At 38.0% G+C, this 24616-nt stretch overlaps 2 protein-coding genes and 1 non-coding gene across 3 annotated transcripts; 1 reads left to right on the forward strand and 2 right to left on the reverse strand.

The window, feature by feature from the left end:
• Positions 1-103: 103 nt before the first annotated feature.
• LOC132149019 (LIM and SH3 domain protein 1-like) lies at positions 104-12581 on the reverse strand. Its single transcript, XM_059557904.1, has 7 exons — positions 12336-12581; positions 8622-8716; positions 5053-5137; positions 3543-3650; positions 1922-2012; positions 1740-1834; positions 104-1662 (listed from the first exon to the last, which is right to left on the reverse strand). Exons 1-7 carry the CDS (start codon positions 12402-12404, stop codon positions 1489-1491), a joined length of 717 nt encoding a protein of 238 aa, XP_059413887.1. The 5' UTR covers positions 12405-12581; the 3' UTR covers positions 104-1488.
• Positions 12582-15556: 2975 nt separating this feature from the next.
• On the forward strand, positions 15557-15628 carry trnac-gca (transfer RNA cysteine (anticodon GCA)). Its single transcript has one exon. It is a non-coding gene; the product is annotated as a tRNA-Cys (tRNA).
• A 3701-nt stretch (positions 15629-19329) lies between these two features.
• LOC132149020 (ADP-ribosylation factor-like protein 5B) lies at positions 19330-22998 on the reverse strand. The gene is made up of 6 exons (XM_059557905.1): positions 22588-22998; positions 21302-21362; positions 21075-21222; positions 20850-20933; positions 20124-20275; positions 19330-19996 (listed from the first exon to the last, which is right to left on the reverse strand). The coding sequence occupies exons 1-6, from the start codon at positions 22631-22633 to the stop codon at positions 19948-19950; spliced, it is 540 nt and encodes a 179-aa protein (XP_059413888.1). The 5' UTR covers positions 22634-22998; the 3' UTR covers positions 19330-19947.
• Positions 22999-24616: the final 1618 nt, after the last annotated feature.

A 24616-nucleotide genomic window follows, 5' to 3' on the forward strand; every position in this document is an offset into this window, starting at 1 on the left:
CTGCAGAATGAGTTTCACAGAAGAGTAAAAATCAAGTGAGTAATCCAGATATCAACCTTTGAAGTAGCAATAGTGGAAATAGTACCTTGAGAAAGCAAAACACTTTGATCATTCTCTGCATCTATATTTTGGCATTTGACAGAACAATGATCAGTAGAATCTGTTTAGAGTCTTTGCACAGTAACATGGTTTCCAGTTAGAGAGAAATACATGCTAGGCTCTAATACATTCTAATACCACTGCTAACAATTCCATCCGCTTGACAAACCCGCTTGCCTTGGTATACAAATAGAATTTTTTATTTCACTGATATTGATAAATTGACATTAAAATTCTGTCTCATACAATACCAGCAAGGCAATGAGAATAAGCAATGATGAGGAAAAAACAAACAAAAACAACGTCTTACAGAACAGCTCTGAGATACAGTTGGATACAATGCACATGGATTGTTCCAGAACCAAAATGGAATGATTAAAATCCAAAGCTAAAATGGTCCATAGAATTGTGCTTGGACTCCTCTCTTCTCTCACTAATCTACAATGCTGTTCTGCTCCTCGCTTGCTGAGTGACTATATCATTCCTTTTTTTCCCTTTATGAAGAACAAAATACATCACTATGTCCTCGCATTTTTAAAAGCAAGAGCAGCAGAACAAAATTACACTCATATATACTAATTAATTCTGTAAAGGGCTAGAGGAATGTGAAGTGAATATTTACTGTAAGTATCAAAAGACTCCGTCCTTTTCATACAGTTTTAGGAATGTCCAGTTGAAAAAGAGGAGCCTTTTCTAGATTTCAGTTTCCACACATGATGCAAATGGTCAGACGCATGGAATGATAATTGGAATGACCAGAATTCTCATGATTAAGCATCGTTACCCATTGACCCACATCCAATGAGATGTGAAACTGTACTGAATACATTACAATTACAAGCTGCAAACAAGATATGAAAAAATGAATTATATATATATATATATATATATATATATATATATATATATAAGTTTGGACCAGGTTGTTTCACAAATTGTCATAGCAACTGAGAAGATAAGTGTGTTGAGATGTCTGCCAAGTACTCTAAAGCAGGCACCAAATATATTTTGAAGGTCGGTGTGTGCGAGTCTTGTTAAGACTTAAGTGCCACTTGTGACAGCACCTTTCCAGGACTGAAGAAACAATTACTAATAAGACAAACAGCAAAAGCAAAAGACAGAGAGAAAGACATGGGCGAAAGTCGTAAATCATTCACTATTTAAGCGAGTGCGTGTATGCGCTGTTGCGGTGTATGATTACGTACTGAACTATGTTTGTTTTGGATCATGAGCGGGTCATAGAGGCTGACCTCTGACAGGACAGTTAGTGCAGGAAAAGAGAAGAGGAAAAAGATGAGATCTTGAAAGGTGAGATGGCACTCGGCTAATCATCTGCATCTCTCCGCCGCAACCCCCACTTTTTCATTTCCACCCTTTCCTGACTTATGTTCACATGGCCTCTACATAGTTAGCCGGCAGCATCCCCTGCTGGCCGGTGCGCTCCACTCTTCCGTACATCCACCCCTCATCGATCTGCTGCACATCCAGAATCATGTCGCCATCCATGAACGACACCTCGTCCTCATCAGCTGCGGTGTAGTCATACACCGCTCTGTAGCGCTTCTGCTACGCAAACAGAGGACAGTAAGGACTTGAAAAGAAGGAGTGTAAAGGACAGTGCGTGTAAGAGAGTTCATTACCCCAGAGCTGGGAGGAGGGGCGGCAGCGGCCTGACGCACAGGGGCAGGCGCAGGCTCAGAGCGATAGTTCTGAGATGCTGCCGGGGGTTGATATGCTGAAAAATGAAAAATGGGTTTATTTTATGGGAAATTGAGATTTTAATGATGATCATCCAGAAGCACAGACAAGTAGGGAGTTGTACCTGGAGTTGTGTTTTGTTGAGGTGAGTGTGGGTGCTGAGGCGGGCCTTCCCCTCCCATTCGGGTCTTCTCAAATTCCTCATGGTACTTAATCTAAAACACACAGACAGTGCGTCAGAACAGACATGCATGAATATACATGCAAACATTAACATTTAGTTTTCTGTGATGTACTTAATGTTGTGAATTCTGTGAAATGTGTCACCAAAGTGGGTGATTATTTAGCTGGATGACAGTCAAAATTGTGAGAAATATTTGTTATAAAAAGCAGATGTCTTGGAGCTGTTAGACAGGTTGAAAATGATAAACATATGACATCAATTTCCAACAAAAATTTGTGCATATGAAGCATGAAGATAACAGCTGCAAAGTATTTGTTGTAAAGAAAAAGTTGAATATTTTAATTGTATTTTTTTGACATTAAATTATACATTTTTATAATGTAAAAAAAATATTTTTAAATATTTTACATTTTCTTAATGGATTATAATTTGTAATGTAGCAAAGCTAGTTATAATGTTGGTAGGACAAAAGTTTCCAATCTGGCCATCAGAAAAAAAATTGACTGTTGAGCCCTGATTATAGGACAATTACAAGCACAAATAAATGTAGCATAAATGTAGAATTTTTTTCCCCCCAAAGGTGACTGTGCAAGTTTAGAGTCTGTAAGAATTTACGTTTTTCAATCTTATGCTCAACAAAGCTGCATTTATTTGATTAATAATACAGTAAAAAAAATGTCCAAAATGTATTCCAAATTAAAATACCAGTTTTCTATTTTAATATATTCTAAAATGTAAATTATTCCTGTGATGCAAAGCTGAATTTTCAGCAGTCAATACTCCAGTCTTTAAATTCTGACACAAACCTTTGAACAGTAGTGTATGATGACTTCACTGAATCAATCATAGAGCACAATGAAGACAACCACACTGCTGTCCATTTTACAGACACACCCTCAAACTGAGTGAATGGCTTCCACAGCAGTGGGCTCTGTGTGTAAGCACTTCAGACTAAATTAACTATAGGAAATTGTGGTGAGGAACAAAAAAAACAGAGTGCATGAGAAATACTGATGCAGTCCTATCTCATAATTAAACTACTCAGAAAACAGTCCTTCATTTTGTAAAGTGGTGGTTTCAGCAAGAGGTTTTAATTTAATTAAAATTCATTCTGAGCCAGGGTGACAATTCATAGTAATTCCTGCACCATCCCCAAGGTGTCTCCTTAGCCAGAAAATGGATTGGTATCTTGCTTTCAAACCCACAGGAAATGACATTGCAAAAAGGAAGTTAGGTGACAAATGTAACCAGGCAACCAGAAAAGACACTTCAGCAAAAAGGTGTGGTGTGAAAGAAGAAGAGGAAGGATGGGACTAAATGCTCCATCAAGGTCAAATAATTATTACTTCTTGTTGACAATTAATTCATAAAAAATATATGACATTAAGATAGATAAACGGTGTATGTTTCTGTTTGTTGGAGAGTAAAAGATAGAGGTTGGGAAGCACAAGACAAAAAGCAAATTTAACAGCCAAAAAGAAAAAAGAAAAAAAAAAAGATATGAAGCACAGAAAAGTGAGTAATATGTGAAAAGAGAGAAATACACCGGTATTGGACCTACATTGCTGATTTGGTCTTGTGTTTTCTTGATTCTCTGCTGCTCCGGTGTGTCGGCCACAGCGCTGAAGCCCTTTCCTTTGTTCTTCTCAAATTCCTCCTTGTAGAGCACCTGCAACAAAAACACACAGACATTAGCAGCAAATATCCAAGTTATTGTAACGGTTCATTTCGCGTGTAACAGGTTCACAAGAATACTACCCTCCTTTAAATTACATCAGCATATATGTAGCTTAGTTAATGGATAATCCTAAAAACAACATTTGGCATTTTCCACATTCCACAGGGTAAGTAGTCCTTCAAACAATGAATGGTCAGTTAAAGCAGGTGCATACCATTGAAATGGTTTTAATTTTGAACCTCAGAAGATCAAACTTAATATTATGAACCATTTTATTTTGAATTTGTAATTAGCTAGCAGTAAATTAATAGTAAATAATATATACAAAGAAAACAATCATACAATAAAATGAGTAATGTTACAAACAAGGGTTGCAAACATGTAAAAAGGGCAGTCATGGCATAATGGTATAGAGTTGGGCTTGTAACCAAAGGTTGCGGGTTCGAGTCTCAGGTCCAGCAGGAATTGTAGGTGGGGGGGGGAGTGAATGTCCAGCACTCTCTTTCATGACTGAGGTGAGACCCTTGAGCAAGGCACCGAACCCCCAGCTGCTCCCCGGGCGCTGCAGCATTGGCTACCCACTGCTTCAGATGTGTTCACGGTGTGTGTGTGTTTGTGTGTGTTTCATTAATTCACTGCTGTGTTTGCACTTGGATGGGTGAAATCCAAAATCCAGAGCACTGATTCGGAGTATGGATCACTATACTTGGTCACAAGTCACCTCCTTTCTTTTCCAAATTAGTCTCAATGAAGCTGTTGCACAGTAAAAGCTACTTTGGGAACAAAAGTTGGTTGATATCTACTGATAAACTTGATTTCCCATAAATTAAATTATTAGCTTGTTCGTTTTTCCTGACAGTAATAGAGAGATAGCAATAATGGTATATCTTTACTAATGCAGTCAATACAACAACATTTGTAAAAATGGAGAAAATTGAATAAAATGTCATGATGTTTTGATTATAATGGTTGCTTAGATAATAGTTTATCTAATATATATAATAGTTCTCAAGGGGTTTGTGGATTTGGATTTCTGTTTTCTATATGTGCCTATACGTTCTGTTTTTTATGTGTTCTATGTTTGTGATGACGTAAGATGAATGCAAATGCACCAAGGTTTGAAAGAATCAAGTGGTTAGTATGAAACTAGACCAACGCTGCAGGGCACTGCAAGGTGCGACAGGAACAATCGCACTTAGACTCGGACCACATCAAACATGCTCAGTGTGAAAGCCCTCTTTGGGGGGGGGCAGGTGGAATTCTGGCCTGGGAGATGATCATAACTTGATTTATGCATACTTTTAGTATTATTTCACGCTTAGGAGTGCACTGACTCATGCACAGAAACATGATTAGAGTGATGAGAGAGTATGCGAATGCTGGCGGGTTATACCTGGCTCTGCATCTTGCTTTGCTGTTTCAGGCGCAGGTTCTCCGGAGTGTCTGCAACACTGGTGAATGACGTCTTCGGATAGTGTCTGAAATACACACACAGAACCATTTTAGTGAATATCAGCATTTTTGTGAACATCTTCAGTATTTTTTATTATTATGATTATTGCTGGTCTCTAAATGTTAAGCAAAACCTTTAATAGAAACTGAATAATAATATAGAAACTATAATGGTCAAGTTTAGTCAATGACTTCAAGGCTACTGGGATGCTTTAACTGTGATGCTGCTAAAGACAAAGATCATAAATTAGTGACCGTGAAGGCTAATGGCTGAATTTGCTTATAGCTGATTTGTATGGGGATAGACAAGAGTGTAATTTAAGCCTGGTGTAAACAAGGCAGTTTATTTGTTCTTGTTTCACAGACCAACGCAACACAAAATTAGCATGACAGTGACAAACCCAACCACAATCATCCGACGCAACACACAATTAGAGAGCCAGAAATAACAGAACTGTAGAACACAGAATACACATTACTATTACAACATTAACTGATATATTTGGCAAAAAAGTCGTAATAATTTTTAAATACACAGTCTTAATCATTTAACTATAGTTTGTTAATCGTGTAACCATATAACAACATACAGCATGCCACAAGCATTTAACAGGGCTGATTCAGAATGGAGATGAATCATATTAACAACTGAGCCCATCAAAACCTAGTCTGTTCCTGGTTACCAAAGGTAACCTAAGTGCTTCGTAAACCTCTGTATAATACACAGACGCAGTGTTGCTGCTGACAACCACCACATAATACAACACACACTTTGTAAACCAATGTAAATAAATACAGACTGACCCAGCACGAAGTCAATTTTAGTACTTCAACTTAACATTATTTTATTGCAGTTAGTTGCTGGGACAACATTTCTAGTTTTCAAGGACATCTTTTTTTCATCAAATATTTAGTTTTATTTCAGTTTTATTTAATATAACAAAAAATAACAACACTGATGGGCTGATGGTCCAGTAGATGGAACGGTCACTTGCCTTGTTGGGCCAGTGCTGCGTTGTCTTTACATTTATTGATCATGTTTCATGTTGTAAATAACTAGAAATTTTGGTTTGGCGTGACGCGTTAAACACTACTGCTGCAATTTCTGCTGATTAAAAATGATCAATGTAAAGCTATCTAGCTAGCTAACACCGGTCGAATTAGATAGGGTTACAATTCAGCTCTGTAACTTTTATTTAATAGCCACTCAAATGAAGTATTAGTGATAACTGCATAACATCCTAATTAAATAAAGTGTATGTGAAAATATTAGGACTGTCAGTTTGCCCACTGTCAAGTTTTTAGACACTGTGACAACAACAAAACAATACTTTTACACTTCTTGTGATGGGCCCAATGATGGAGGAAAAAATAAACTGTCCAGGAAAGTACAAATATAAACTCCTGACCTGACTGCACCAGCCGTGAAAAATGTATTGAGTGATGAGATCTGCTAATTACCATTTTAAGCCAATACTATCAGTCTAGATTATCCTTGTAATAAGGACTGAGTAAACAGTAGAAAGAAGCAAATCTACACAGAACGACAGAAATAAATAATTTGCTAAATAAAGACTAAACCCCTGGTGAATTACAGAAGTATGTGAGAATGAGAAACAAGGACCTTCAGATACATCAGTTCTCACAGAAGGGAAGCGTTTGCATATTTTGTATGTCAGCTGGTCTTCATGACTTCCTGGATGTACTCTAGACATGTCAAAGCAGCATGCTAGGCCCGGTGGTCTGCATTACCACTGCAACTTGAAGTATGAATAGTAACCTTCTAAAAACAGGAATGCTATAACTGAGGTATCCGACTCACAAGACGTTTAGTGATCAGAAGTTCATTCCAGAGAAGTGAACTCATTTCTGTATGCATGTATGGGTCATTGTTGTGAAAATAGGAATTTCCCTCCACTAATGAATGCACAAGTCAACTACTGTGTCCGCGGATGTGACCTTTCCATGATCAACTAACACTTACTGAGACAAATGACAATCAGAAACAATTAAATACATCGTTATGGTCTGGTTTCACAGACAGGGCTAGGGTTAAGCCAGGATTAGGCCATAGTTCAATTAGGACATTTAAGTATCTTTTATAAATGTGCCTTAGAAAATAACATTGCTTGTGTGCATCTGGAGACAAAACAATGGCACATATTTTAAGAGAAATTTCTTTCAGGTAAAAAAGCCCAGACATGCATTTTAGTCTAGGACTTGGCTTAAGCCTTGTCTGTTTCCTTCCTTAATGCATCGGTCTATTTTGAAAGATTCATCAGTGCACGCCATTTAAAAGAGTCATGTGTCTGATTTTGTATCTTCAAAATGTACTAACTTCCTTTTCTTCTGAGCCACTCTTTTTCCGCTATCTTCATTTAGGCCAAGCAAGCTACTGGAGACTGTCAGCCAGTTGTCAAACAGACATTGTTTTAGAAACCTTGCATTGTATCTGGTTCCACTTTAATATTTAACCCAATTTTCACTCTTCAATTAATTCTTAATATACCAAGATCTCTGTATATGTTTATTCTTGTTAAATATCTTGGTTTACTAAAATATGGCTGCAAATGGCACTGACGGTTTGCTACTGCCACTGAACGCAAACTGTTCCGTGGATAATCTCCAAAATGGCGCTAGGGTGACATGAAGGAGACAAAGTGTTGAATAAAGGCATTTATCAAAAAGTATGCTAGATTTTTCAAATAAAGCCAGGGTAACACTCATTTTACACACAACACACAGTGAAAATGACATGAATATGACGGTGGGCAAATGCATAAAGCGCAGCACAATTTGAAATCACGAAGTTTAAAGCATGCAATTCACACGGATCGACCATCACACAGATAAAAATGCACACTTCACAAGATCTCACAGCTGGATTTGATTAAGTTTGCAAATTTTGTGAAATTAAATGTTCATTAGTCATTCAAAGATTTGTTTAAATGATATAAATGCCTATTTGCTTAATGCTGATGGCAAACAAGAAAATGTTATAATGTTTGCCTTTCTATTACTTAAAATATAAAAGCAATCACTACAATAGTTTTTGTATATATTAATTCCTTTGTTTAACTGTTCTATTAGACAGACTTCTATCCATATTAGACAGAACTGTTAGCGATGACAGCGAACAAGAGAGAGAATGTGACTGCCTTTCTCAGTGCACTCAAAATAAAAGTCTGCCGATATTTGAAAAAATATCGGCCGATATTTCAGCCCTGGCAATATATTGGTCGACCACTAGTCAGAATGCATCAAAAATATCTTAATTTGTGTTCCAACAATGAACCGAGGTCTTATGGAATGACATGAGGTTGAGTAATTAATGAGAGAATTTTCATTTTTGGGTGAACTAACCCTATAGACAGATCAGTAACAGTGAACCATAATAAAATTAATTTGTTGCGTGGTAACTTTGGGAATATGTAGCAAAAAAAAAAAAGCTGACACAATGAAAGCAGACATATGATATGCACAAAACTCACAGAGAGCAGAGATACTTACGCATTACAGTATGGTCTCTTCTCAAAGCCTTTGTAGTTCTTCATGTTTAGAGTCATCTTACAGACTTCACAGCTAAAGCATCCTTTATGCCAGTACTGAAAGAGAGAGAGACAGAGGAATGAAGGATTAAAGCTTTAAAATGGGCTTGTATTGGGAGGTGTATGCAAAAGAAATGGGGAAACTGTCTGCAATGGATTGGGAAAGAAAGCTAGATAAATTCGGATGACAAATGACAAGAATTCCTTCAGATCCCATAAGCCATGTTTCCACTGCTGGAACGTTACCCAGGAACTAGGGACTTTGGGCTGGTACTCGGTGTGTTTCCACCGCGGGAACCAAGATCTAAATAAAGTTCCGGGTAAAAAAATTGCCTCTCAGAAAGTCCCTGCTTTCGGGGGCGGGACTTGGGCGCTAAACATGCTGACTGGTTGAGTTCACGCAGCATTGTGATTTCAACCACCATTTATTTGGATAATTGTAAAAACATTACTGATATTATGTCATGAAATGTAGTTTTAAAACTATTTCAGGGGAGAATGAAGTTGTTTAAAAGTCTGCAGTTTATTTATAAAGATAGCGCCTATTTAAAAATATTTCAGAGACAATATAAATTTCTTTTTGGATAAATCTTACAGGTAATTTTTGGTCTTTACTGAATTTATCTATATGTTAAAATGAATATAAAAACAGGCAATTGATATCATATTTCATCTTATTGTAAATTTACAGTGAGGAATATCAAGTATGCTGCTGTTTGCAGAATCACCGGATTTGCACCGTCCCATCGGAGGGAGTTCACACTCCCGAGTCGAACTTGCGAAGTCCAACTACCGAGGATGCAAGTCTGAAATTTGCATTATTTGTATTGAGAAACGCACGCGGACCCACGTCACCAGACTATTTGCCTAATCTTCTTGGTACTTTAGACCGCGGTGGAAACGCAGTAAGCAACAGGTCCCCGGGGGGAAATAGTTACTGGGGAAAAAAGTTCCTGGTACAATTGTTCTGGGTAATTTCTGTGGAAACGCGGCATTAGTGTTACCAATTCAGTCACTATGGTCGTTACACCATCTATGCAATTCACTCTGAGGATTAAATGCAAAAAACAATGGAGTGCTTGTTCTTTGAAAGCATTTGGAAAGAAGTAGAGGAACCAGCACCACGTGTGACACAAAAGAAACCCAACTTGAGGTCACATCCATTTGAAGTAAAGACATGTTTTTGTTTTCTGTGTGAATGCATAAATTTTAAAGACTTTCTGGCACAGACATTTTATATACACCCATCTGGTTCACACTGGTTGTCAAGTGGTTACTAAATGAGTTACATCACCATTTTCCCAGCATCTAGCAACATAAGGAAAAAACAGAAAGAATTGTCCATAATCAAAAAACAAATGACGAGAAATAATAGCTATATACTAAAGTATTTAGCTGTAATTTATGGCAGACTTTGATTACCAGCTTCCTTAGTTAATGTTGACCATGGGAGTGTTTCAGTGATAAGAGACCACACACACACACACACACACACACACACACAGAAAACGGACTGGGGGGACTGACCTGACCCGCTACCCTACATTCCATCTATGCAGCCCGTCAAGCGTGCTAACTGCAATGCGTATAATTTAGATGGTATTTTTGTTTTTCTAAATCCAACACTTTCTTACCAGTCAGCTGGAATGTAGTAGCTGATTACATGTGCATGTGAGCAACAAAATCATGCATCTGTTCTGCACTACCAGGGAGAGGAAGCTGCTAGCAAACACTTGAGCAGAGATTCCGTTCAGAACCAAAAATATACCTAAAACAAAAAAACCCACACACTTACCTCGCAATGCTTTTAAGGTATTTAGTCTGTTGCTAAGGGTTTAGAAAAGAAGAAATAGGGATAATATTAAAAAAAAAAAAACAGAAAAGAAGAAACACACGAGGGAGGATCTGTAGAGAGGTACAAAAGAGTCCTTGTGCCTTACAATGGAATCATTATTATAGACTATATATTAAAAATAGCTTACAATAGTTTAGTGCACAGTATTTTACTAATGGATAAATATAAAGCATTATGAAATGATCTCATCTATCTTACGCTCACTAAGGCTGCATTTATTCAAAAACATTGTAAATCAATAATACTGTGAAATGTTATTACAATTTAAAATAACTGTTTTCTAGTTTAATATATTTTAACATGTAATTTATTCCTGTGATGGTAGAGCTGACCATTACTCCAGTCTTCAGGGTCACATGATCTTTCAGAAATCAATCTAACAGTTTGTCAAGCTTGACAGTCACTATCCACTGCTATTGTCTGGAAAAGGGCTGTCTGAACATTTTACTAAACTTCTCTTTCTGTGTGTCACGCCAAAAAAATAAATACATAATTCCAATGCTTTTTGAACAATATAAGAAAGAGTAAATATTCTTTTTGCCACATAAGTACTAGACCACCTTTCCTGGGTGCGGTTCTTCAGAGGTGTTCTCCAGAGTGACAGTTGATGCTGAAGCACAATGACAAGCGAGAGCTGGCCTCTCTTCAAGCCGAGGAAAGCGTCGACATGCCTCAACAAAACAACAGTAAGAAGCAACTTATGCGAGGCCTTTCCTTCAGGCAATGAATGGGAACCAACTTGTGTATGTGTGTGGGGTCAGTGCTGTTTTTGACAACATTTGTGGGAGGTGTGCCACCAAACGCCCCACACGTTTACTTGCACATAAACTGCACGTCTCATGCACGCACTTTAGGTCTGTATAGTCATTCCTCAAGCTGCCTCGTTCAAGGCCAATCGATTAATGCGCTTTTAACGTCCATTACAGGCGCCCCAGTTTCTCAAATACTTGCGCTGCATGAAAATAAAAGACGACGACCCCACCCTTTGGAGCATCTAAAGCAATTCAAAAACTCAAGATTTCGCCACACTCAAAACGAGAGCGATAAGGATATGGGTTAAGAGGGGGTTGGGTCTGAATATAAAACATTTCACAAGCGTGTCGAGCACCAAACACTTCCTCTGACCAATTGGTAAACATGTTGTATAGATGTGCACATCGAGTAAATGCAAGGCCCTGCAATGCATGCAACATTTTCCCTTAAATCGCATGTATATATATATATATATATATATATATAGGCCTTAACGTTATACACCCGCGAAGTTGCACATCTGCAAACCTGGCCGGATAACAAAAACGAGATCGTGCATAGCCAAACCGGTTACTGTAAAGGGTGCAATATTCGCGCCAAGAAATGTTAGCTTTTGGACACGACTTGGGCTGTTTTGGGGTATTCTCGGGTCCGTCCCCTACGGTCCGTCCATGTCGCCCTCAGGACAGACTGACACGTCATAAACAAACCTCCTCCTCCTCGCGACCGAGCAGCCGTTGGTTTGAAAAATAACGACTCCGCCGCAAATTTCTGTCGATATCACACGATATTCACACTGAGAAAACTGAACAAACGGTAGACAACTTGTAGCGTGAAGTGAAGTTAGCACAATCAAAGGTTTTCCATTACTAGGTCGTTCGCTGACACGTTTCCGCTATGCCCACATTCCTGATAGCGTTAATCACCACATCGGAAATGGTCTCTTTGAAACACACATTAAAAAAAAATCTATATTATACACAGCCAGAGCCATATATAACGTTACCCCGTTCTCTCAGTCATAGGTGTAAGGTGTGCTAGCGTATGCTAAGTTTCGCTTAGCCTTACCTTGTCAAGGCAATTCACTTTTTCCGTGGGATACACCACTCGGTCACATCTGCTACACAGTGGATTCATCTCGGAGGAATTGTACGGCTTCGGAATGAGATGAGGAAACGATCCGCAGAGCACAATAGGGTTGATAACGCTTGAAGTGTGGATCACTAGCCGTTAATAAGACCAGCTCGAGCCGCTGGCTGTCAGCGAACGAATCAGACACGGAAGGCGCGCTCACGGCACTGCCGCTGTATCCTGCTGCGCGCCCCCGTGCTGAGGTAAGCAAGGGCCCTCGGGCGGAAGACTTTCTTTCACTCTCGAATAGTTCTCGAATTCTTTATCATTTGAAGCCTCTTGCTCATGAGTTTAATGACTATAGATGATCTTAAATTGCGTTTATCTTCAGTTTGCTTTAAACCCAAAATCATCAACCGAGAGTTACAGATAGACATATTGGGAGTGTACCTGCCCTCACAACGCCTATTCATTCAAAATATCACCTTTTAGAATAAACACTAATAACAGAGTTTTAAAATGAGGTGCATTCAGCATATTCAAACTTTGAGTGATACTAAAACGACTGAGCACTTTTAACCTAGTGGCGTCTTTGCTGCTGTTTATGTAAATCAGTTTTCACACAAGCCGTTCACATTCTATCCAAAGCAACGAAACACCATTGAGTTTCGAATCGGATGCGCCAAAAATACTTCAGCGAAACGTTTTCAGTTTTGTAGCCCTTTGTTCGAGCGACACATGGTGGCTAAATGTGCAACTACATATATTTCAGCGAAAATAGGCCCACATGAGCGTTTCATCTCATCCTATTGACATCTGTTTTGTTGTTGTCATAATCAAGATTCAGTAAATTGTATAGCTCAATGTTTAGTAAACGTATTGCTCAGATGTCTGCAAAGCTAATTAGCTTCACTATAACACATACATATTTTCATTCGTATAATCCTGTTGTAGGGGAGGCTGGGGCTAGCTGTCACACAGGGAAGTTGTCACAATATGTTTATTGTCTATTAGACAAACTTGTGTTGTCTCCAAACTAAAATTTAAATTGCACTATATTTTTGTTAAAGCTGTTGGCTAAACACGTGAACTCAATAACACCATGCTGACATAGATTCATTGATAAAAATGTCAACTGTGTAATGAAGGTAGATATTAACTGTGTACAGATATTTATTTCTGGACATGGGTGTGTTTCATAAATGTCACAATTTTATATGGACAAGTTGCCATAAGATTTAAATGTTCTAAATTTATAAAGGTTATTAAAAAAAACATGCCTTACATTTACATTTGTCTTAGGCAATATTGGTGGAATTTTGTTTTTGGTAGTTTTTGTGAATTTATTAATTATTTTTGCAAAGATTTAGTGACCAATGCTGATATATTCTGGAGGATAATGTATGACCACTAGCCCCAGACCCTCTACTTAAAAAATAAAAAATAAATTACTGTCACAAATAGACTGAATTTACATATGGAAATGATATTGCATAATATCGTTGTATATCAGATTTTCTATTAATTTATGGCCTCAACACATGTGGGGGGAGAGCACACCGCTATAGGCTCAGAACATACAGTGATGGCCAAATGTTTTGGCAGTGACAAATTTTGTGTTTTTTCAAGCTTGCTGCTTTTATATTTGTCGATTATTTTTCCACGTTTCTATGGTATACTGAAAAACAATGATGAGCATATCATACATTTTAAAGGCTTTTATTGGCAAAAAAAATATATACATTTACAGTGTTGACCATGGTTCTTCATAATCTCTGCAGTTCGCTCTGGCATGCTGGATATTAGCTTGTGGGCCAAATCCTGACTGATGGAGATCCATTCTTGCATTTTTACTCCTCAGAGTTAATCACAATTTGTGGGCTTCTGCTTGTCCACTCTCCATTTGAGGACTGACCACAGGTTCTCTGTGGGATTGAGATCCGGCGAGTTGCCTGGCCACGGAAACGACTTCAATGTATTGATCTTCAAGCCACTTCTTTATCACTCTCACGTTGGACATGGTGTTCCATCATGCTGGAAAACGCATGGATCTCCAAACTGCTCATGGATCGTTGGAAGAAGTCACTCTGGGGGGACGTTTTGATACCATTCTTTATTCCATTCCATTTATACCATTCTGTTTTGGGCAGAATTATGAGAGAGCCCACTCCCTTAGTTGAAGAACAACCCCACACATGGATGATCTCAGGACGCTTCACTGTTGGCATGCCACAGAACTCATGGCAGCATTCACCTTTTCTTCTCCCAACAAACGATTTTCCAGATGTCCCAAACAGTCAGAAGGGAGCAGTCAGAAGGGAGTTTCAGAGGAAATAAATTTGCACCAGTCTTCTGCTGTCCAATCTTTGAACTATTTGCAGAATTTCAGTCGATCCTTGATGTTTTTCTTAGAGAGAAGTGGCTTTTTTGCGGTCTTTCTTGACATCAGTCCGTTGTCCAAAAGTCTTGTGCTCACGCTGTGTGCAGATGCTCTCACACAAACCTGCTGCCGTTCTTGAGCAAGCTCTGCACCACTGGAGACATGATTCTGTAGCTGACTCCTCAGGACGAGATGGTACTGGTGCTTGCTGGACACTCTGGGACATTCTGAAGACCTCACTGCAGTTGAACCTCTCTCCTTGAAGATCTTGATGATCCGGTAAATGCATCTTTAAGGTGCAATATTCTTTGTAGCAATTTCCTTGCATGTGAGGCCATTTTGATGCAAAGCAATGATGGCTGCACCTGCACGTGTTTATTTGGAGGTAACCATTGCTAACAAGTGTTTCTTCCCTCCTTTTATAGCAATCATTCTGCTCTTACAATCTAATTAGTATGATAGTGACTAACATGACTAGTACTCATTCACACTTTCACATGCGCTGCTGATATGATAAGAAAATTAATTTTATCTACTCATTTTGTGTCATGATCAAAAAACATTGATTTTTAAAAGTAAATTATTTGGCCAATGAAGCTTTTAGCAATTATTTACGATGCATCTGATCCCTCTACACAATAATCTAAAAACATTGTGAATGAATACCACAACAGCTTAAGCAACGAACTTTGCAACACACAACATTTATGTCATTGCCGAAACTTTGGCCATTATTGTACAAAACAAACTCTCACACTTGTTGACACGCCCATTATATACACAACGCACTTGAGCAAATAAACTGAGAAAACATCACCTGTAACTTCAATTAGCAGGTGGGGGTATAGCTCAGTGGTAGAGCATTTGACTGCAGATCAAGAGGTCCCCGGTTCAAATCCGGGTGCCCCCTGTTTTTTCCAGACCATGTAAAAATGAATAGAACCCTCTAGTAGTGGGTTTTCCAATAAAGTTTGGTGATAGCATAGGCCAGACATGTGAAACCTGCCACGAATTTCACCTTGCAATAACAAAGACAGGACTTGATTAGGATACAAACAGATCTGTAGTTAATTCGTGGCTATATGAAGCTGTTTATCTATTTCCCTCTCTCTCTTAGAATTTACGTAAAGATTTTTGAAACTCTTAACTGTTGCTTGTCTAGGCCAACAAGTACAACAGTAAGATTACAATGAAAGTATATGAAGGGTTGCACCTGATCGAACCCGGGATCAACTGCTTTGTAAACAGGATAACTGAGAAAACTCACTGAGCTACATACAGTTATTAAGATTGACGCCCAACTTAAAATGATGAAAGTCTCATGAAATCAAAATGTCTACTGTATTTGAAGTGGACTGCATGTAGTTGTGTACTTTGCCACTAGATGTCGCCCCAAACAAAGGTGAAACACATCAGAGAATTAATCATCAGGCATCTAATGGAAGGTGTGTGAACACAAATAGACATTTTGTAACATGGTCACTAATCTCTCTTTAACTCACGGTTTTTTTTTTCTTTAGCATGAGCTATAGGTGTGGCCATACCACAGTAATCGGAATATTGCAGTCATTTGGCTATGTTCGTTATTGAGGACAGTACAGACTACAGCTCAGTAATAATCTATATATCTAGAGGTTTTTGTTTATAAACTTAAATGCTGGAATACAGTGCACGACTTAAAATCGACTTCAAAATAGATAATAAAAGATCAGAAAACATGCACTACACACTTGTCGACTTTGTAAAAACTGGACGAGGACCACACACCACCAAATTGATCTGATCACACACACTCACGTAGAAACACGCGCCTGGATGCTAAGAGACACGCGTGTGACAAACATAGAATGTAGGTGACATACGAAAACATTGTTCCAAAAATAAAACCGGTTCCAAAACCTTGTTTATGGGAAGCCATTTAAGGAAATAATGCATAAATGACAAAAGTATTGGTTGACACAGTGCCGGCCCTGACCAATTTGCTGCCCTAGGCAAGATTTTACCTGGCGCCCCATGCATCACAGCCCATTTCACCCTGTCATTGTGTTCATGATTTAGCATATATATATATATATATATATACATATATATACACACACACACACACACACACACACACACACACACACACACACATTACAGCAGAACTGTTTCCAACACTCATAATAAATCAACATATTAGAATGATTTCTAAAGGATCATGTGATAGACCGCATGTCACATGTGACACTGAAGAATTGAGTAATGATGCTGAAAATTCAGCTTTGCATCACAGAAATAAATGATCATTTAAAGTATAATAAATTAAAAACAAATTATTTTAAATTGTAATAATATATCACAATATTACATTTTTTCTGTATTTTTGATCAAATAAATGCAGGCTTGATGAGCAGAAGAAACTTTTGGCCTGTACTGTATCCCCCCAAAACTGCACAACTGTAGAGTAAAACATTAATAAAAAAGTGATAATAAAAAATGCGTCTTAAAACTGACATGATTGTACAAAATCACAGTCTGGGGACTCAGAACTCAGAACAACTGCTAACATTAAGTTTAAGGTAAAAATAACTGCCATGAAATTATAGTATCTTACTCCTATGCAATAAATTGTTCTTTTACTACATCTTTTTACCTCTGTCTTTATCCTCTTCTCTTCTTTTTGGCACTGTATCTATCGCAGACTATGCTCATTTATAATGTGTCATGTAAATTCGGCCTTCAGACACAATCAGGAAACTTTCACCGTGTCTAGAACTGGCGCGAGCTGCCAGGCCCGTTTCTACGAGCTGTGTGTTAACAAAAGCAGTGCTGTCTACATTGGATGCGGCGTCGGGCACGCTACACAACAAATTACCAACAACTGATCGTGCGCGCGCTCTGTTTCTGACGCACTTCAAGCTCTCGATGGGCGGGGGAAGATTGAAGAGCCGGACTTTTTTTTTTTTTTTTGCTTTATTTGGTAGTATTTCGAATTAATGGTTTTTAAATAGTAGCCTATTATAAAAAAAATTCACTCGTTCACTCATTCTGGCGCCCCTATGGATGAGTGGCGCCCTTAGCATTTGCCTATACCGCCTATGCCGCGGGCCGGCCCTGGGTTGACATATATTGGTTTTGTCAACTATATTGGTTTAGGCAGGGTTGCCAACTGGCTCAAGTATATATTGGCTTCCCATACGTTTGATATGATGTTTTATATATTAACAACCTAAAAAGTTGGAGTCATCATCACGTTCTGAGATTTTCTGTTAAATCTATTAACCATCAATACGTCGACTCCTCGGGGATCCGGACTGAAGTCAAGGTACTGTAAATATCTGTTTATATATCTGTTTATATAGTCCAGCTTTCACGGTATCAATCTTGTAAAATGTAATCACAAAAGAATGTTTTAATGGAAGTTGGTTTCCTCATGCTTAGTGTGATTAACTCGTTCTAGCACCATCCAAATTCCTACAACTGTAAACTACATTGGAAACGCGTGATTGACAGGCCTGCATGGTCCCCACTTCATAAATGAATAATTGACATTTTCTCTTATTTTTTCAATTTTACTTTTGCTAAATTGTGACTTTAGAAATTATCATTTGAATAAAAATAAAACAAATTATATAATTAATTTATTTGCGCTTCCCAATAGAAATTGTCCACGTTGATATTTAGCAAGGTGTGTCACTCGCATATCTGTAAGGAACAAGTATATCCTGATATTATTATTTTTTTTGGTCCTTGACAAGATGTGCTAGCTACTCATGTAGTCATGTTCACATTAGCTCATCCCAATAAAGGAGTTTATTAAAAGCATGGCACCATTAAATATCAGTAGATGATCCTGAGCCTGCAGATCTGATATTCTGAACAATGGATTGCTACACGAATACTCCAAGGTATTTCTTCAAGCTGCACTGATAAAACTCATTCAAAGTTATATGTTATTGTATTGAATTTTTCACTCCACCATTTTACTATTGATTTCCTCACTGTAGCAGAGGTAGCCATGAAGAGTTAAATTTTTAGCTACAGTAATATTAGAATCTACATTTCTAGGCATGAAAATATTGTTCTGATCCAAATAGAATATAATTATTATACTTATTTTCTTAGACTAATGTATACTAATACATAAGAAAATGTATTTTGACTTTTGCACCATTCTAAAACCTAGAAAATCTATGTGAGCTCTTATAAAGATTTGAGTTTAGCACATCACCCATAAAAGGGTGCGGATTAGATCTCACCTTTGTAAGGAGTAAAAAACAAGTTATTTAGAAACCTATATTAAAATAAAACATTGGTGACAGATTGTCCACTGACAGTTACATCTTCCTTAATGCATTAGCAAATCAAAATGCGCTCAACATGCCTTATAAATACATATTCAGGTCTTTTGTTAGCTTTAAGTCTTAAAGTAATCATTAAGAACAAATGCATTAGCATATGGATCTACAAAAAGAGGGGACAGATTATCATCTGAAAGATAAATGCAAATTGAGCTGTAGTAAGCTTCTGCTTGATCTTTCTTGTCTTTATTTCGCTTGGTCTGCACCTTTATTTTACCTACTCAACAGTTATACATATACAGCTAAATATATTTATCAAAGACAAAGGTGTGTTTTAGTAGCTTTTTTATTTGTACAAAACGTTTTTGTACAAAATTATATAAGAAAGCATACTATGAACATCCAGTTAACTTAAAAAAATAAAATAAAAAAAATACTCGAACATGTTCCATTTTGCATGCACACATCTGTACAACATACACAAATCAATTCCCTTTAAATACTTCAAGTAATGCTTGTTCAATAGCTTAGCGGCTCATAGTGAATCAGTACGGGTATGTGAACCATCACCCCACCCCTTTCAGATGGATGACTGTAGACAACAACTCCACATGAGAAGTGGAGCTGTCAGCACATCCAGAGGTCAATACAGTGGCACTGACACATCATGATCAGGTCAGATCATTTCAGAGGTCTGTAATGTAAACACATGGACCTCTAGAACGGAGTCACATCATGTACACACACAAATGTTTATACACACACACACACACACAGAAAGAGTCTCCAGGCTTGTTCTGGTATCCAGAGTAAGTGGATGAAGTGCATTCCTCCAGGACTCAGGATTTGAAGATTACTCAGAGGCACTGATAGCTGGATCAAAGTCTTAAGTGGGCCTTATCTCTCTTTCAGCAGTTTCAGAGGTTTGAGAAGCTCTGTTGCTGGACTAATTCGCCACAACACGGGAGCGCATCCAATCTAGACTGGCTGGTAAACTGTAGGGGAAGAGAAAGAAGTGGTTACACACTAAATAAATAGGCTTTCACTCAGATCAGGACTTGAAAACATCTTAAACGTGCAAAACACACAGATAAACATACACGGCCTAGAAAACACACATACCCTTCTCCAGTGAGTGCGCAGCAGGCCTGGACATGCCAGGAGTGATCGCTGAGCGAGCCGAGAGTCAGACTCTGAGAGATCTCTGCAGCAGACATGCTGTTCTTCATGTCCTGCTTATTCGCCAAAACCAGCACGGATGCGTTCTGCAGATCCTGTGTGGACACACGAGAAGGAGAAGGAATGAAATTTAACTTTCGACAATAAAGAATAATGTTCAAAACAGTTAAGACTAGGGCTAGACTCACTTGGGCTGGTCTAACCTGACCCTAAAAGCCTGATTCAATCATTTGTTTGCTCATTTAAAATGTCCCTAGATTAAATGTTAATAACGTTAAAATATTTTCAATCAAATATATGTAGCTTAACATTGCTGTTTCTTGTTATATTGGTGAATATAAATGAAAAATTTTAATAAAATAAAAGTGTGTAAATTTAGTTGGAAACATGCCTTATTTTTTATTATTTTTCCTATCAAATAGGTTATGGTTTCACATGGAAAAAATAGCTTTTTAAACCAGGGTTATATAATTGTTAACTAAAACTAGTAAAAAGAAAAAAAATATATATATAGTTTTTTTAACTGATATAAAATAAAATGGAAAAAGCAAACCAAATGAAGATTTTTATTAAACTCAGACCACGATACTAGACATGCAAAGAGCATGAAATACCAATCATGAAATATTCATAACAACTGTGTCATGAAGCAGCTGAATGCAAACTAACCTCATGTGCAAGCATGTGATGAAGTTCCTCTTTAGTTACAGTCAGGCGTTCTCGATCAGTGCTATCAACAACCAGGACGACAATCTGTTACAATTAGAGAGGCAAAATATGCATTTTATAAGTCTATAACATTGACAATAATATATTGTATCTGACTTTAAGCAGTGGGGAAAGACATCATTACAGTTGTCACACTAGCAAGGCATGCAGGTTAATGACACACACCTCTGTATTACAGAAATACGAGTTCCAGGTAGCTCTGAGACTCTCCTGACCACCAATGTCCCAGACGAGAAAGCGTGTTTTCTTTACTGCAATTTCCTCTACATTGCTGCCAATTGTGGGAGAAGTCTGCACCGCTTCTTTTGTTAAACTGGAAAGAATAATGTACACAAGGTTCAAAAGCTGAGAGGAAACACGTAACATGTAACAACAAACAGATAAACACGTACAACTGGTAGAGGATGGTGGTCTTCCCGGCATTGTCCAAACCAACAATAATTACTTTGTGTTCTAAAAAGAGAAAAAGCAGAATGTCAGTGGACACACACAAACATCTGGTTTACTGTTCCTTTTGGGGACTCTCCATAGGCGTAATGGTTTTTATACTGTACAAACTGTATTTTATCTTGCCCTACACCAACCCTACACCTAAACCTACACCTCACAGGCAAAAACCCCTTATTCTGTATGCTTTATAAGCTTGTTTGAGTTAGTGTGCATTAAGCTTTTAAGTCCCCACCAGGATAGAAAAACATGAACACAGTACACATACACAAACATGTTTTAATTTGACTTTGTTTAACCTGTTCTGTATGACAATGTCATCTGATAACATCAACCTGATAGACATCCCTGTAATGCATTTCTAAGAATACGGCATTCAGTGATCTACCTCTGTTCAGGTTTAACAAAGTTCAGAAAAGTTGGGTAAATTGGTGCAGAATAACTATAAGTAAGCAAAACTCCTACGATCTTTGAACCTCACTGGCTTGTACAATCTTATCTGACATGCGTACAGACAGAACAGAACATCCTAACACAGACTTGCACAAACATGTATTTGTCAAAGACTTGTTATTATTGCCACTTAAATGGGCCTTTCACATTTAAAACCTGGATCAATATTAACACTTATTAATCTATTTTGAACTGTGTATATCCATCTGTGGATGTTTTAAGTGAATGTCAAATCTTAATTATTTTGAAACATGCAGTACAAACAGAAGTGCGATTTTTGATAGTTTAACCAACGCGTGAAAGTTTCAGAAAACAAACAGAGCTAATGAATATTTAATTATATCGAGCTGAGGCCGTTCGTGATTGGTTAAAGGCTGTTATAAACAGCTCGCGTTATTCAAATCGCTTCTGAATACCTTTGACACCAACACAGTTTCGTAATCGTAATCCAGGGCTTAAAGTGTCGACTGTTTTATAATTGTTAAACTGAAATATTAAATCAGAGTTCCCAATGGCCATCCAGAGTTTGAAAACACGTAAACTATTAAGAAGTCGTATTGTAAAAGCCATATTAGAGTAACTTAACGTTACATGTCAAGTTTCTCAGTAGGACAATGTTAACGTTACTCGGTTAATGTTGAAACAAGTAAAACCATACAGTTATTCTAACAAGCCCATTTTATATCATATTAAACGTTGATAAAATACGTAGCTTGCAAAATAAGGAGAATAATAAAAAAACAAAACATATTTTTGTAAATTCGCTTAAAAAGCTTACCTCTGTCTCCGAACACAGTCATCAGTTTGGCGAATAGCAGCCCCATCCCCGAAGTGGATTTAAAAGCTTGGTTTGGTCAATCGATCACACCAGGTTTTCTGATCGCTGAAGTGAAGTTTACGTTATCTGCTTCCTGTAATTATTTAAATCTGGGCTGTGAAAGTTTGAATACTTCACAGTTAACGTTACGTCAAAAAAAAAATGATCCAGCGACCGACAGTGTTGCTCTGTATTGTCAAACAGTTCGTAAAGATGCCCAAACTTGTGGTCGAAACCTTAAAAGATTATTTCCCTGAGTGTCTGTCTTAATGATCCCTCCGCTGTGATAGGTTAAATCGGGCCGGAATACGGGATTTTGTCGTATTTTCCGTTTCTGCCCATTTTAACGATGGTTAATGACGCAGAGTCCGCGTCACACCTTTCAGGGTAACGTTACGTTATTCTAAACGACAAATCCTCATTGGATGCCCACGCCGATGACGTAGATCTCCGCACTGTTCCTTTTGCCCGTGTTTGGAACGGGGCGGGGTGTGCTCTGGTAAGTGTGGCGTTTTATTTTCGCATTACAGGGGAATTTGAGAGGAAGTATTATCAGAAAGCAAAAGACAGCCCACGGAATTCCCTGGACTCTCAATAGGTATAAATTAACCACAATAACAGACGAGTTTCCTTTCTGTCACGTGATCTGCCTCTGATATAAAACCAGATGTTGCCTTACGTAGGTGACAAATCAATAACCTTACATTACATTTTCTTCTGACCTCATGCAGGGGCTTCTGAGATTCTTTATCAACCCTCATCCAACCAGAAATCATTCAGAGAAAGAAAAAACAACAACAACCAAAGCAATATTATCAACTATAATGATTTGAAAAGTTATAGCTTAAAAAAACAAAACAAACCATATTATCACAAGAATATAGCAAGTGATGAAACCACATTGTTTCCATAATGTCATGTGTTCTGCTGTTTCTGTTCATCTTAATGTGATCGGAGCATGATGAGTTTCCTGTTGTCCTCTAAGAGTGTTTTGAGCAGAATCAGGTTTCTCGCTAGCTCACACCTGAGGACTACTGTTTTCACAGTATGAGCCTGTGTTTTGATCACTTTGGGTAGCCGACTTAAATGTCATGGGTATGTGGAATAATGTGACACAATGTGAGAACATCTGCTACAGGAAGAGCAGAAGCATGCATGCATGCACAGAGTGCATTCACACCATCGTACAAATGCATGAGTGTGGTTGAGCGTCATCCACACTTCTGGACCACATCTGGTCTGCATCCTGCCCCCACTGTCCTCTTTTTTGAAAACTAAAATATGGTCACAGGTCACCCTAGTTTTGGGTCATCTGAAGTCTTTCTATGAGGCTGGATCCACACTGGAGCTGGTGTAGATACCTCGAGATGGGATCCCAGGGTAGGAACAGAAAGACAAATGGAAAATAATTAGCATAACTGCTGTTCATAACATTTAATTCAAAATATGTTTGTGACTTTTATCTGATCTAACAAGGGTGGGACTGAGATTCATTATGTGAATGCTTGGCTGAAGAGATGTGTATTTAAACAGAGCGAGTGTGTGTGAACCCCAAATCTTGTGTGGTGGTTTTTTTATTTTTATACACCCACTTGTGAACAGAAAACGTTTCTGGTTCAGGCAAGATGTTTCAGTGTTTAGACACAAAGGAGGAAGAAAATATTTCTCATGCATGATTACAATTTCCAGACTGTGCAGTCATATTTTGCATGCTACGAAACAAATGAAAGGTAATAATGAAAATTATGTCATTATTAATTCATAACCTGTCCCTTTAAGATGGCTTTATCAGAAACGTTGTATCAACAGCACATTATTTACAAGGAACTTGGGTGAATTCAAGCGTTCAACTGTAAACCAGGATTGCCCCCATAAATGAGAGGTGATGACCATCTTTTCATTTCTTCCTTGCACCCCATTGTCTCGATCCTGCATTGTTTCCTTGCTCCTTCCTTCTTGTGCTCTTCCTGACCCCCCACCACCCTGTCCA

This window comes from Carassius carassius, chromosome 9 (genome assembly GCF_963082965.1).
Source record: "Carassius carassius chromosome 9, fCarCar2.1, whole genome shotgun sequence".
Classification (NCBI taxonomy): Eukaryota; Metazoa; Chordata; class Actinopteri; order Cypriniformes; family Cyprinidae; genus Carassius; species Carassius carassius.

What these genes read in the sequence shown, in the direction of transcription:
- LOC132149019 (XM_059557904.1), bottom strand. Translation starts at nt 12,404, where the DNA reads ATGAATCCACTGTGTAGCAGATGTGACCGAGTGGTGTATCCCACGGAA. An exon ending in AAGAGACCATACTGTAATGC is followed by an intron (nt 5,138 to 8,621) that starts GTAAGTATCTCT and finishes TGTGTATTTCAG; the next exon opens with ACACTATCCGAAGACGTCAT. An exon ending in AAAGCAAGATGCAGAGCCAG is followed by an intron (nt 3,651 to 5,052) that starts GTATAACCCGCC and finishes TTTTTGTTGCAG; the next exon opens with GTGCTCTACAAGGAGGAATT.
- LOC132149020 (XM_059557905.1), bottom strand. Translation starts at nt 22,633, where the DNA reads ATGGGGCTGCTATTCGCCAAACTGATGACTGTGTTCGGAGACAGAG. An exon ending in GACTGTGTTCGGAGACAGAG is followed by an intron (nt 21,363 to 22,587) that starts GTAAGCTTTTTA and finishes TTCTCTTTTTAG; the next exon opens with AACACAAAGTAATTATTGTT. An exon ending in TGCGCACTCACTGGAGAAGG is followed by an intron (nt 19,997 to 20,123) that starts GTATGTGTGTTT and finishes CTTCCCCTACAG; the next exon opens with TTTACCAGCCAGTCTAGATT.